The 13,008-nt window shown below is 39.3% G+C and overlaps 1 protein-coding gene across 2 annotated transcripts in view; it reads left to right on the top strand.

The window, feature by feature from the left end:
* LOC132273725 (sister chromatid cohesion protein PDS5 homolog B) overlaps positions 1-6,145 on the top strand; it is a 121,630-nt gene extending 115,485 nt beyond the window's left edge. Inside the window, exons 29-30 of one of the 2 annotated variants that reach the window (XM_059774771.1) lie at positions 5,042-5,115; positions 5,760-6,145. In XM_059774771.1, coding sequence (XP_059630754.1) covers positions 5,042-5,115; positions 5,760-5,792 — 107 coding nt within the window. In that variant the 3' untranslated portion in view covers positions 5,793-6,145. The remainder of the gene's footprint in view (positions 1-5,041; positions 5,116-5,759) is intronic. The other variant, XM_059774772.1, reaches the window with a different exon arrangement.
* Positions 6,146-13,008: the final 6,863 nt, after the last annotated feature.

Raw genomic sequence — 13,008 nt, 5'->3', positions numbered from 1 at the left:
CGAGTCAGAGAAGAAATGGCGGCGATGCAGGCCCCTCCGACGATCTGATTCATAGACCGAGCCACTTTCAGAATAGTCATTTCTGATTGAAAAAGCGGAAATGGTTTCGGATGCAGAAACAAAAGTGGGTAAAGTCCACCAATGTGGTCCATAACCCGGGTATGCGTTCTGATCTTTCTTTAAAGCTCTCCTCTCTCTACTCCTACTCCTTGTGGGGTATTGAGGAGGGATGATGAGAAGGTGGATGGTGGTTTGGCTACGAATTTCCAAAGGTTGCCGCCAATTTCTGAAGTGGGTTCCAAAGGTATGCTTGAGGATGATGGCAGGGCGTCTGATTTTCAGATTTCACAGGGAGAGTTTCATCTTTTGAGACTAGCAGTGAGGTAGACAAGGAATGGCCGCTGAAGTTTCTCCCAAGTGGCAAGGATGATGGGAATGTTATTGTGTGTGTTGGCCGAGGGACTCAATTGTTGATCGATTGTAGGACCGCCAAAGCTTTGAGATCTAATTTGAAGCTTCATTGGACTGGGACTATGTCGGGTGCTATTGAGCCGAGTTTGCTGAATTTTGGGAATGCAGAACAGGGCAGAGTTTTGTGCACATTTGATGCTTTGGATCCAGATGGTGGGTCTATGTTATCTGATATTGATGCTTCGACTGTGGTTGATTGTTTTTACTCTGTGTTGGACCTCCACCACCAGTGTGGGAGAATGGGGGCACTATTGGGATTGATACTCCATTGGCAGCCATCAGAGAGGTGCAGAGGGCTGCCAATTTGGAAGGCAGTAATGGGGAGTGTTTATGGAGTGCATCGGAGGGACCATTAAGCTTTTGGGTTTTTCATGTGCTGGGGAGGAGCAAACTCATGACATGTTCCAAGTAGTTGATGATGAGTGGGCGTTAGTGAAGCATACGAAAAGTCCTTGTTAGAAGGGGGGAGAGAACTCAAGAACCTGATTTCTTACGTTAACTATGAAGGGAGAAGTGGAGAAAGGGGTGAGAGGAGGGGAGAGGGAAAGCCATTGTGTGTATATGAAGCTCAAAGTTGTGTCTTGGAATGTTCGGAGTTTAAACGACCCGAGCAAAAGGAAGGTGGTGAACGCTCTTATCCGAAAATGGGGGGTGCATGTGGTCTGTTTGCAGGAGTCTAAATTGGTTATCTCTTCAAATCAAGTTGTGAAAAGTCTGTGGGGAGGTAGGTTTGTTGATTGGGAGGTGATTGATGCCGAGGGGACTGCTGGGGGTATTGTGGTCCTTCGGGATAAAAGGTGGGTTTCGAAGGCTAACTTGTGTAAAGGGAGGTACTCTATCTCTGTTGTTTTTGCTAGAGGAAGAGGGTTCTCAGGGTCTTTTCCAGAGTGTATGGGTAGAGGGGATGTTGAAAGGGGAGGATTGTGGGAGGAGTTGGGGTTTGCTAAATCCATATGGTCTGCTCCGTGGTGTATAGTGGGAGACTTCAATGTTGTTCGTTTGCCCATCCACAAGGGATAGTTGAACTCCGGCCTTGACAGAGTTTTCAAATTTTGTTAACTCTCATCACCTTATTGTTCTCCCGATGGAAGGAGGCCAATTCACATGGTCTAGTGACCAACGTAGTCACAGTTGGACAGATTTTTAGTTTTGGGAGATTTGCAGAAGTTCCCAGATGTATCTTAGGTGGCTTTGGCCCGTGCGACTTCGGACCACATTCTTATTCTTCTTGATTGTGGAGGGGTGAGGCGAGGGAGATCGCCTTTCCGGTTTGGAAATATGTGGCTTCAAGTTGAGGACTTCAAAGAAAGGGTTCGGGTTTGGTGGTCGGGTTATGAAGTTAGGGGCAGCCCGAGTTTCAAATTGTCCTCCAATTTAAGGTTGTTAATGGGTGATATCAAGACTTGGAATAAAGAAGTGTTTGACAACCTTAAATTGCGAAAGAACAGAATCCTCCATGGAATTTCAGATTTGGATAGGAAAGATGGGTGAGGGGGGCCTTAGCATCAGGGACCTTGGTAAAAGGGAGACGTACAAGAATGAGTTTGGAGAGATAATGGAGATGGAGGAGATCTCTTGAAGACAGAAGTCTAGAGCGCTTTGGCTTAAAGAAGGGGAGTGGAACGCGAAGTTTTTTCACCGCCTAGCCAATGCTTATAGAAGAAGGAACCACATCGAAAGAATTCACTTTAATTGGGTTATGGTCACTAGGGAAGAAGATATCCAGAATGGGTTCGTGTCCTTTTACAAGCAGCTTTTTGAGGAGACTACCAGTTAGAGGCCTTTGCTTGATGGTCCTGATTTTGCCACAATTTCTGATGGTGATAGAGATTGGTTTAAGAGACCATTTGGGGAGGAGGAGGTGTTGAAGGCCTTGAGGAGTTGCGATGGTGATAAAACTCCAGGGTTGGATGAGCTTACCGTAGCTTTCTTTTAACAAAATTGGGAGGTGGTGAAGGCTGAGGTGATGGAGGCAATCGGATTTTTCTTTTTGCATGGTTCTTTTGCGAAGAGCCTCAATGCATCTTTCATCACCCTTGTCCCCAAAAAGGGTGGAGCAAATAAGGCAAAGGACTTTATACCCATTGTGAAGGCCTTGTTGGGGCTGTGTATAAGATCATTGTGAAAGTCTTAGCCATTCATTCAAGTAGAGTTCTTAATGGGGTGATCTCGAATTCAGAGAATGCTTTTGTTTGTGGGCATCAGATTCTGGATTTAGTTTTGATTGCTAGAGTGCATTGAGGCTAGGGCAAGAAGTGGTGTTCCGAGGGTTGTGTGCAAACTGGATATCGAAAAGGCCTATGATCATGTTTGCTTGGATTTCTTGATGTATCTGATGAAGAGAATAGGTTTTGGTCACAAGTGGAAGGCGTGGATCTATTTCTGCATTTCGACTGCACGGTTCTCTGTTCTTGTGAATGGATCCCTAGTAGGCTATTTTGCTAGCTCTCAAGACTTACGTTAAGGGGACCCTCTTTCCCCTTTCTTGTTTATCATCGTCTTGGAGGCTTTTAGTCGATTAATGGGGAGAGCGGAAGAGTTTGGTTTCATTCAAGGATTCTCAGTAGGTAGAGCTCCTAATCGGTTAGTCATCTCCCACCTTCTTTTTGCATATGACACTATTGTCTTTTGTGGTGCTAGAGTTGACTAGTTGAGGTACTTGAGATGCGTTTTGGCCTGTTTTCAAGTTGTTTATGGGTTGAAGATCAGTATTGGGAAAAGTGTGATCGTTCCCCAAAAAGGGTAGTGTTGGTTCTTTTTCGATCTTTAATTTAGGACTCCCTTTGGGAGCCTCGTTGATGAGAATTTCTGTTTGGGATCTGATTGTTGAGCAGTTTGAGAAGAGGCTTGCAAGTTGAAATACTTGTTAAAAGGTGGGAGGGTCACTCTTATGAAAATCACACTTTCAAACCTTCCGACCTACTATATGTCGCTTTTGCCGATGCCTATGACAGTTTTTCGAAGACTCAATAAAATTCATAAGTGTTTGTAGGGAGGGTTGGGAGATGAGTACAAGTACCACTTGGTCAACTAGAAAAAGTGTGTTCCCCTATCAAAAAGGGGGGGGTCTGAGAACTCAAAGGCTAGATGTGTTCAATAAGGCTTTGTTGGGCAAGTGGCTTTGGAGATTTGGGAGAGAGAGGTCTAAGCTTTGGAGGCGCGTTATTTCTTGTCATTATAGGGAGGGAGATGGAGGGTGGCAGTCTAGGGAGGCCAGAACCCCAGTAGGAATGGGTTCTTGGAAACTCATCTGGAGAGGTTGGGATGAGTTTTCCAAACACATCCGTTTCAAAGTTCGAAGTTTAAGGAATGTCAAGTTTTGGGAGGACAGATGGTGTGGGGACTTGGGTTTGGCTCATATGTTTCCTCGGCTCTTCAGGATTGTTGTGAATAGAGATGTTGTGGTTGCTGACTATTATCGTCTCGATAATGGGAGGATGACTTGGATGTGCAGTTTCATTGACAGTTCTATGATTGGGAACTTTTGGAGGTTACAGACTTCCTAGCCTTCACTTATTGCCAGGTGGTGGTCAAGGTGGGCGTGAACGAGATGGTGTGGGTGGGTACTTTGAGAGGGGTATTTGAGGTTAGGTCTTTCTACTACAGTATGTTGGAGCTTCCTGGCCCCACTTTCCCTTGGAAAGCTATTTGGAGGACGAAAGCTCCACTAAAGGTGGCTTTCTTCTCATGAACTGCTACCCTGGGAAGTATCCTAACTCTTGACAACCTTAGAGGGAGACATCAAATTGTGGTTAACCGGTGCTGTATGTGTAAGAAGTCGGGTGAATCTGTCAACCATCTTCTTCACTACTTGGTGGCGAGGGATGTTTGGTCTATGCTTTTGGTAGCTTTTGGTCTTCCATGGGATTTTCCAGAATCCACGGTGGACATGTTAGAGACTTGGAAATGGTGTACAGTGAAGATCCGAGTCAGAGATGCTTGGAGGGCTACTCCCCTTTGTATTTGGTGGGGTTTGTGGCGCGAGAGGAATAGGATATCCTTTGAGGGAGAGAAGTCTCCTATGTGGGCTCTTAAAGACAATATTCTTACTTTATTCTTTTTGGTCAATGGGCGGGATTGTAATTCTATGGATTGTCCCTTGGATTTTGTTGATAGCTTAAAGTTATAGTGTCGTCCTGGATGGCTTTTGTTTCTTTTGGGAGCGCTCCCCTTTTGAGCTCCTTTAATGAAATCTTGCTTATCAAAAATAAAAAAATAAAAAGTTGTCTGAAAACTTGCTAATAGAAGAGTTTAATAGTTCAGTATGTGCGTTTTTTTACTTATCAAAAAAAAAGTATGTGCGTTTTTCATTTTTTTCGCAATTACCCTGTTTATGTCATCAATTCGTGTGATGGAATGTTTTTGAAAACCATGATAGTGTAATTTATTTTAATTAAATATCCAATTGGATAACATAAATAAAGGCTACATCTTTCTCAAACCATATGAGATTTTAGTTCTGTTTAGGCATTTTAATTTTAAAAGTTGTAGAAGAAAAGAAATATTGCTCTGGTTTCCGTCCAACATTTATTCTGGTATTTTATGGGGAATTTGGAATTTCTGGGTGCAGGGAAGGAAAAGAAGAGACTGACAATTTCAGCAGACACATCAACATCAGAAGTCATCGACGCAAATAAGGATACAGTAAGACTAGCACTTCCAATCCTTTCTATTTCATTTTTTCTTGCTCGTGTATTTAGGAAATTCACCGGGCAGGACTTTTAGAGCTCCTATCCACCTTGGAGAGATCAATGCAACTCTTTACTATGCTAGTCCAGGATTCATCCCAGAAATGCTGCTGTCTTTTCTTTTTTCACTTCATTTTTTTTTATAGGTTTACAGGCGAAATTCAAAATTTGAAAGTGTCATAGTTAACTCGGGACAAGAGCCCCAAGAATTCGTTTATCTGGAATTGCTATTAGTAAATTAAATAATTTTGAGATATTGAATAGAGGCCTGAAACAAATGTGGTAGTAGTACGTTGAAGTCAGTGCAGGCCGTGTGCAGTAACTAACAAAGAGAAGACTTGGGATTTTGGGAAAATATACCAATGCAGTTTTAGTGGCTACGTAGAAGTATTTAAATTTACTTTTTAGTGTTGATGTTTCCCTCATAAAGTTTTAAGACGATGGGGAGCTTTGAGTTCATGGATTGTTGGAGCACACCCTAGAGGCTCTCGTGCTAATTAAAGCTTAGGACGTAGTTCCTGAATTCTGAGTCTAGTAGTTTGTTGAACATGCAGCTGAAGCTTTTTTGGTGGTAGCTGTTGACTTCTGTTTTTATTGCAGATTGCTCGTAGAACTCGGAGTCGGAAAGTTTGAGTTATGTTCTGTTTTGCAGAAAGAACAGGCATCAAATCTTCTCTTTCTGGAGTGAGGCTAACATTGTTCCATGAATAGCACGAAAATATTGTTTCCTACCCTTTTGTATATATATATATATATCTCAAGTGCTACTAGTGTGTGACCACCTCTTTGCAAGTAGCCTGAGTTTTGGACCTGATTGTTGTGAATAACTAAATCAGTTGTTTGCTAATCTAATCATGTTTAAGATGATGCAGAATTTAATGAGTTTACTGGTAGCTTATTCTTACTGTTTGCTTATTGAAATTGTGTTGCTGCCAACTTGTGATAATTCAAGGGAACATTTCTCTCTCTATATAAATATAGACAGACACACACTGACACACATACATTATATATATAAACATATATATGTATGTATATATGTTGTGATTGTAATACCTATGTACATAATTGCGGTCGTTAAGGGGTTGTTGGATGTTTGGCTCAATGTCGACAGGCGACAATATTTTAAAATGTTATCAAATTAGAAAAAATCCCAGCTTTGCCAGGTTGGGTAAATGGGTTTTCTGGATAAGCGTGCCTCTAATTTATTATTATTTTTGTTATCATTTATTTACTTTTTGAGAATATTCAAGCTTAAGGGACACCAGAATTGTTTAATTGGTTCTGAAATTAAGTTTGTTGAACGTGTAATTAAAGGGTTTAATTTGGAACACAGTGGTACAATTGAATAGTGGTTTAATTTTGATTAGTTTAGTTGATGTGATAAACTAATATTGGTGCTTGAAATTGGATTTAGACAAATAATTTTATTTGTAATTGAATTAACGCATCTCATTTATAAGACTCTAGAAAACCTAATATTTTCATTGGAAGACGAGCATTGATGATTTTATTCTAGTGATAACATTTGTCTGGTTTAATTAACTATTTATGAAACTCTATTCTAATTTTCACAGGAAAATGTTCCTCATTCAACACAAAAATAACTGTTTATTCATGTGAGTTTGGCCTAGTTATAGAATTTGGAAAGCTGTTACCTCTTTTAAAAATATATATATATATATAGAGAGAGAGAGAGAGAGAGAGAGAAAGTCCTTTAATATTTGAGTAGTGATATGACTAATTTAATTTGGGCTCATATGACATTCTGTCAGGTATATCAATGAGACTTGCTTAAATTATTTAAACATTTGATGATGATGTCATGTATATTAATGATATTAGGCAAAAAAAAAAAAAGCATAAAACCCTCCTCAAGTATCAAAAATCAGCATTTTATCCCCCTGAACTACAAAATTGAGCAAGTCAGGCCATCAACTATCAGAAATGATCAATTTCACCTCCTGACAGTCCTTTCCGGCTCATTTCCGACACAGATGGAGCGCGTGAGGTTACTTTCTGATATAATTTCAAAATTGCCCTTGCAATATGAGTGTTGTAGCCTTGTTTATAAATTGAGTCCAAAATTCCTTTCTTCTTCCTCCAACTGCAACTGCTCCCTTCTCCAAGTGCAAAAAAAAAAGACTCCATTAAAGTTGAAGAAGTTAAGGTCAATAAGGTGTATATATGTGTGTGTGTGTGTGTGTATTTTTGTACTTTATATATATATATTATCATATATAATCTGTACGTATATATGTTATCCATTTTAACAATTGTGTGGTGATATCTTTGTATAAGCAGAGATTGTCCTTTGAGCAGTGTCATAAAAAATCTTGGGAGTAGCCTTGCCTCTCCATTCATTTGAATTTTTTTTGTTGGTTGCATTTTAGGATATTCATGGTTAAAGACCACCAATGGGCAGAGTATATTTTCAAATCTATAGGTAATCTGGTGGAACTTCTGTTTATATGAGTGGAATTTGATGGTTAAATCTATTTGTGATTGGAAAACCTCATGCACCACATCAATCGATTTGTTAATGAATGAAATCTATTCATGTTGTGTAGAAATTAGAAATTATTAATGTTGACCCATTTTAATACCCAGTCACAGAATGATCATTTGCTGGGTTGTATAATAATCCTTGCAGAAATGTGCAGTAAAGCTCAAAAAAATTGCAGTATCATTTGCCGACATAAGCCACTTTGCAAAAAAATGAGCATAGATCTTCTATAGAAAAACTTCAACGCATACAAAGTTTCTGGCAGACCTGAGACACTACCATTCTACTAAACCCACTGATATTAGATACCACAAATGGGCTAAGCTATATCCACAAACTATAATAGAGGTTTAAGATTGCAGTCATTGCCAATATAGAGAATCTCCTTCAAGCAATCAAAGGTTCTTGAGATTTGGCACGAAATAACTAAATCTCCTATCGTCAAGGATGAATTTTACTATGCGCTTCCTGCTGACATGCAGAACCATGTTTTTTAAGCCACTAGTCTAGGAACACACTGTTCACAGGCACTGGCACTACCATACAGCATCATTGGACAAAGAATCAACATTATACTAATGAGATACTTTATAAAAGAGAGGGAGAAAGAACGGGGAGAGAGTGCACCTATTCAACTATGGGTCAGACCAGTTGCATTGCCTCGATTGAGTTTGATAGAATATCTTTGATACCATAAGCTTTCCTTCTTTCTCTTCTTAATGTTAACCCAAGTGGTATTGGTGCATCACCCAATTGGTTTTTTCAGGTTTTTTATTCTTGCCAAAGTTTGTGTAGAGAACTAGGATTTTCTTACACCCTTTCTGTTTACCACTAACCATGACCGACCTGGTCTTGCCGGTTTTGTGCCACCGAGTTTCTCCATCTTGCAAGTTACATTCAGTTTGAGAAGATTAATACCCAGAGGAGGGAACTTGGAAGGCTGAATTTTGAGGGTATTGATACTAACAAGCCAAGTTGCCAAGTTCTCTTTTTCACCACCACCACCATGAGACATCCCCCCCTTACCCATTTTCTCTCTCTACTCTCTCTCTAAATTTTTCAAGTGAATTGGGAAGAGTGAGGTGATGTATTAGCATGAGGGCATTGATGGTATTTCCCAATTTTAATTTTAATTGCCTTTTTTAAAATGTTAATTATAATGGACATTTCTGTAAATGTACAATAACGGTGACCGGAAATGAGCCGGAAAGGACTGTCGGAGGTGAAACTGATCATTTCTGATACTTGAGGGACTGACTTGCTCGATTTTGTAGTTTAGGGGGGTAAAATGCTAATTTTTGATACTTGAGGGGGGTTTTATGCTTTTTTGCCATGATATTATGATAATATCATTCTATAATTATATGAATTAGTCTGAATTCTTCGGCTTTTGAATTCCAAATTATTTTTCTTAATATTTAGAGAATGAATTCATTTAGCACTTGTCATTAATGTACTCCTACCTCTACTTGCAATCATAGATAGAGAAACATTTAATTTGAGTTTCAATTAAAACATTCTGCAACTTCAAAATATGTATTGTACTGTCAATAACCAATTTTCTTCTTATCCTTCCTTTAAATTTTTTTTTTAATTCTTCTTTTTAAAATTTCAAAATTGACGTGCTTTTAACCGTGATGGCTTATTAGTAATTACAAACTAAGACATTGTCTCTCTATCTCAGTGGTGGATTTGTGAGATTTTGCTCAAATTTATCCAACACACTTTCGGACATGTGCTTGAGGGAATACTCTCACTTGATTTGATATAATTCATTTCACTAAAAGTAGTTTTGGAAAATGACAGTAGAAATAATTTTTAGAGGACTCCTTAAGATTTGTTGATTCAAGTTTCCATTTGTACAATGAATAGTTTTTGTTATGGTAAACACAACGAACTCAAGAAACAATTAAGAAACACGATAAAAAATAAACACGCAATACACATAAAAAAACGTAAAGATTTAGTGTAATTTGGCAAAGCCTACGTCAATAGTGAAGATCCAGCGAAAAATTCACTATGCGAAAAATCTGGATATTACAAGTTTCAGCCCCCAAATCCTACCTCTCGCTCTCACTTTCAATCTCACTCTCTTTTCTGGGATTTTTAGTAGCTTAATCATCCCACTCCAAACCCTAAGTGCCCATATATATCGGGCTATTAGAGAGTACCAAATAAGATCCACAACCCGCAAGTAAAAAAAAAAGGTCAAAATGGGTCGCAACACGATCTGACACCAATTTTGGGTCACAATAGCATAAATCTCCACCTTAGCTCGAATTACACCAAACTTCATAAATCTCCATCTTGGTTCCATCTCCTCAGTTTGTGGTGATAATCCTGTTGAAAGTCTGAAATGGGTTACCAATGGAGTACTTACAGGATTTGATGCTTATATACCACAGCATTCCAACACCTTTTTTATGCATTTCCTCTGTGACTATCTGCCCGCTTCTATATTTGTTGACACACAAAAATGGCAGCTTAAGTGGCTGTCACTTTGGCATCCACGTGGACAAATGAAAGAGATACAAACATACCAAATTATAGTCCAATAGTGTGGTGACACATGGCATTTACTTAAGGATTACACCTCGCAAAATTAAAATAGGGACAACTGGTCATTTTAGTTCAGTTGGAAAATAGGGACAGTTGGCTATTTCAGTTCAGTCGGATAATGGGTACAGCTGGCCATCTTAATTCAGCCATGAATAAAGCCTCGTTTGAGCCTAGAATGAAACTAGGATATGAATACCTTAATGGATAAGGTAGTTCCTATAATTAAGGAGGAGATTGGCCCAATAAAGTCTACACGTAGAAGAACTCTTACAAACTACCTAGTTTAGTTTGTTTGGAGTTCCTATTTACAAGGGAGTTGGGCCAAGAATTTGCTAAAGAAGGTGGTTCCTATAATCTAGGAGAAAATCAAACATTTCAACTATACGCACTAGTCCTATTTTAAAGGGGAATGATGTAGTAGTTGCAGAACGTGATATGTATATGTATATATATATATATATATATATATATATATATTCAAACAAACAAGTAAGGACGTGGGACACATGGCATCACTGGAAGAAGTTTGCAGTTCGTGGGTCTGGAAGTTGAGCTTCTGTAACTGGACGTGGGACAAGTGTCTTATAAAGAGAAGATATGTAGTTTTTTGGTAGGACATGGGTCCTTCTTATAAGGCTTGTAATGCCTATAAATAGTGTACCTAGGACTACATTTGGATCTCTCTCAACAACATAAAACAACTACAATTCAATGTCATTTATCTTTCATTTATTTCAATTCTAGCAATTTTAACACAAGTTCTTTATTTTCATGCACTTACTTCTTAGTATTGCACTTAAATTCCTTAGTTAGCATTGTAGTCTTATTAAAAGTTCTTTCATCAAATGTAAATCAAAACCTTCCACAATTGCCTGATCGTTCCAAAATGATCTCATTTTTGTTTGACTTCTTTGAATCTTCCGAGTTTCTGGCATGCTTGCGCACTTCCAATGTCCAAATTTTGTGCAAACAATATCCCTATGAGTTTCCATATCCAAAATCCTCCCCGCAGTATCAAGATCTTTCACTTCAAATTCACCACTAAGCTGGGCCTTCAACATGTTAATTCCGAACATGTTTCTACAAGTTATCAACATGTTATCAACATACAACAACAAATACAAAACAAACCATCTGAGAGCCTCATATGATACACACAACTGTCAAACTCATTTCTACAGTTGTCACTCTCAACCATAAAGGCATTAAGTCACTTGTACCACTGTCTAGAAGACTGCTTCAACCCATACAAGGACTTTTTCAGTACCCAAACATGATCTTCCTTTCCCATAATCTTAAACCTCTCAGGTTGATGTATATAAATCTACTATTCTAACTCACCATGCAAGAAAACAATCTTCACATCAAGCTACTTAAGCCATACAGAGGAGCCATAACAAGTAACACCATGATTGATCTATGTTTCACCATAGGAGAAAAAACATCATTCAAGTCTACCCCATCCCTCTATGTATAGCCCTTCGCCACCAAGCGTGCCTTGAACCTCACATCTTCCACTCTTGGAGTTCCTTCATTCTTCTTGAAAACCCATTTACAGTGTACAATTTTCTGACCCTTAGGGTTCTTAACTATTTCCCAAGTCTGGTTTTTATGGAGAGACTCAATCTCCTCGCTCATATCAATAAACCACTATGCTGATTCTCCACCTGTGATGGCCTCATGATAGGTACAAAGTACTTGCTCATCAAATAACCTCTGCCACACTAAGTGCACAAACAACTGAATCAGCATATGAAAACCCATACTTCTAAGGTGGCTTAGTCTCCTTCCTAAGCTTGTCTCTATCTACACTGCACTATTGCAATTGTGCATCTCCCTCAGTCCGTTTTTGCACCAGCTCATATGTTTCATTTACTCATCAATTAACCTATCAAAATCATTCTCTAACTGAAACCTCTATATGCTTCACTTACTCATTGACACCCTGAAGCCTCATTGAATCAACTACCTTCTTCTGCAAAGTAAGCATTGCAGACTCATGAAATGTCACATCCCTACTAACAAGTATCTTTTTCCCTAAAACCTCTTAGCACTATAATTTGTATCCCTTAAGCCCAGGTTGATAATAAAAAAATATACATTTCTTAGCCTTCGTGTGGCGACCTATGTAGGCAGGTGCAAGAGGCATTAGTAGACTACCACATTGGACGAGCTACAAGTGAACAATCTCATATTGTCTGGGTGTGGGGAGGGGAAGTGCTATATATGTGGGATTTGTACACTTCAATTGATACGAGGCTTTTTGGGGTAAAACCCAAGAACAAAACCGTGTGAGGTCAGGCCTAAAGAAGACAATATCATACCATATGGTGAAATGGGTCATTACAAATTGTATGAGAGCCTCACCCAGCTAGAAGTGTGGCCAACTAGGACGTTGGGCCCTTAAGGGGGCGTGATTGTGGCGACTTATGTGGGCGAGTGTGCCATGGCCCATGGGTGGGTGCAAAAGGCTTTGGTAGGCCACCACATTAGGCGAGCAACAGGTTAACAATCCCACATCGCCTAGATGTGGAAAAGGAAAGTGGTATATATGTGGGATTTATATACTTCAAATTGTTAATAGGCTTTTTGGGGTAAAACTCAAGAACAAAAATGTGCGGGCTTGGGCCCAAAATAGACAAAATCATGCCATAAAGTGGAATGGGTCGTTACACCTCAGTTTAAGCTTCCCCCTATTCACATGAGCATACGCAGAACACCCAAATATTCTCAGATTATTGTAACTAGTAGGAGAACCAGACCATACCTCATCTAGAATCTTAT

Source organism: Cornus florida, unplaced genomic scaffold (genome assembly GCF_030987335.1).
Source record: "Cornus florida cultivar Cherokee Brave unplaced genomic scaffold, ASM3098733v1 CherokeeBrave_3.0.0_Hap2_Chr09, whole genome shotgun sequence".
Taxonomy (NCBI): Eukaryota; Viridiplantae; Streptophyta; class Magnoliopsida; order Cornales; family Cornaceae; genus Cornus; species Cornus florida.
This window is presented reverse-complemented; position numbering and strand designations above follow the sequence as displayed.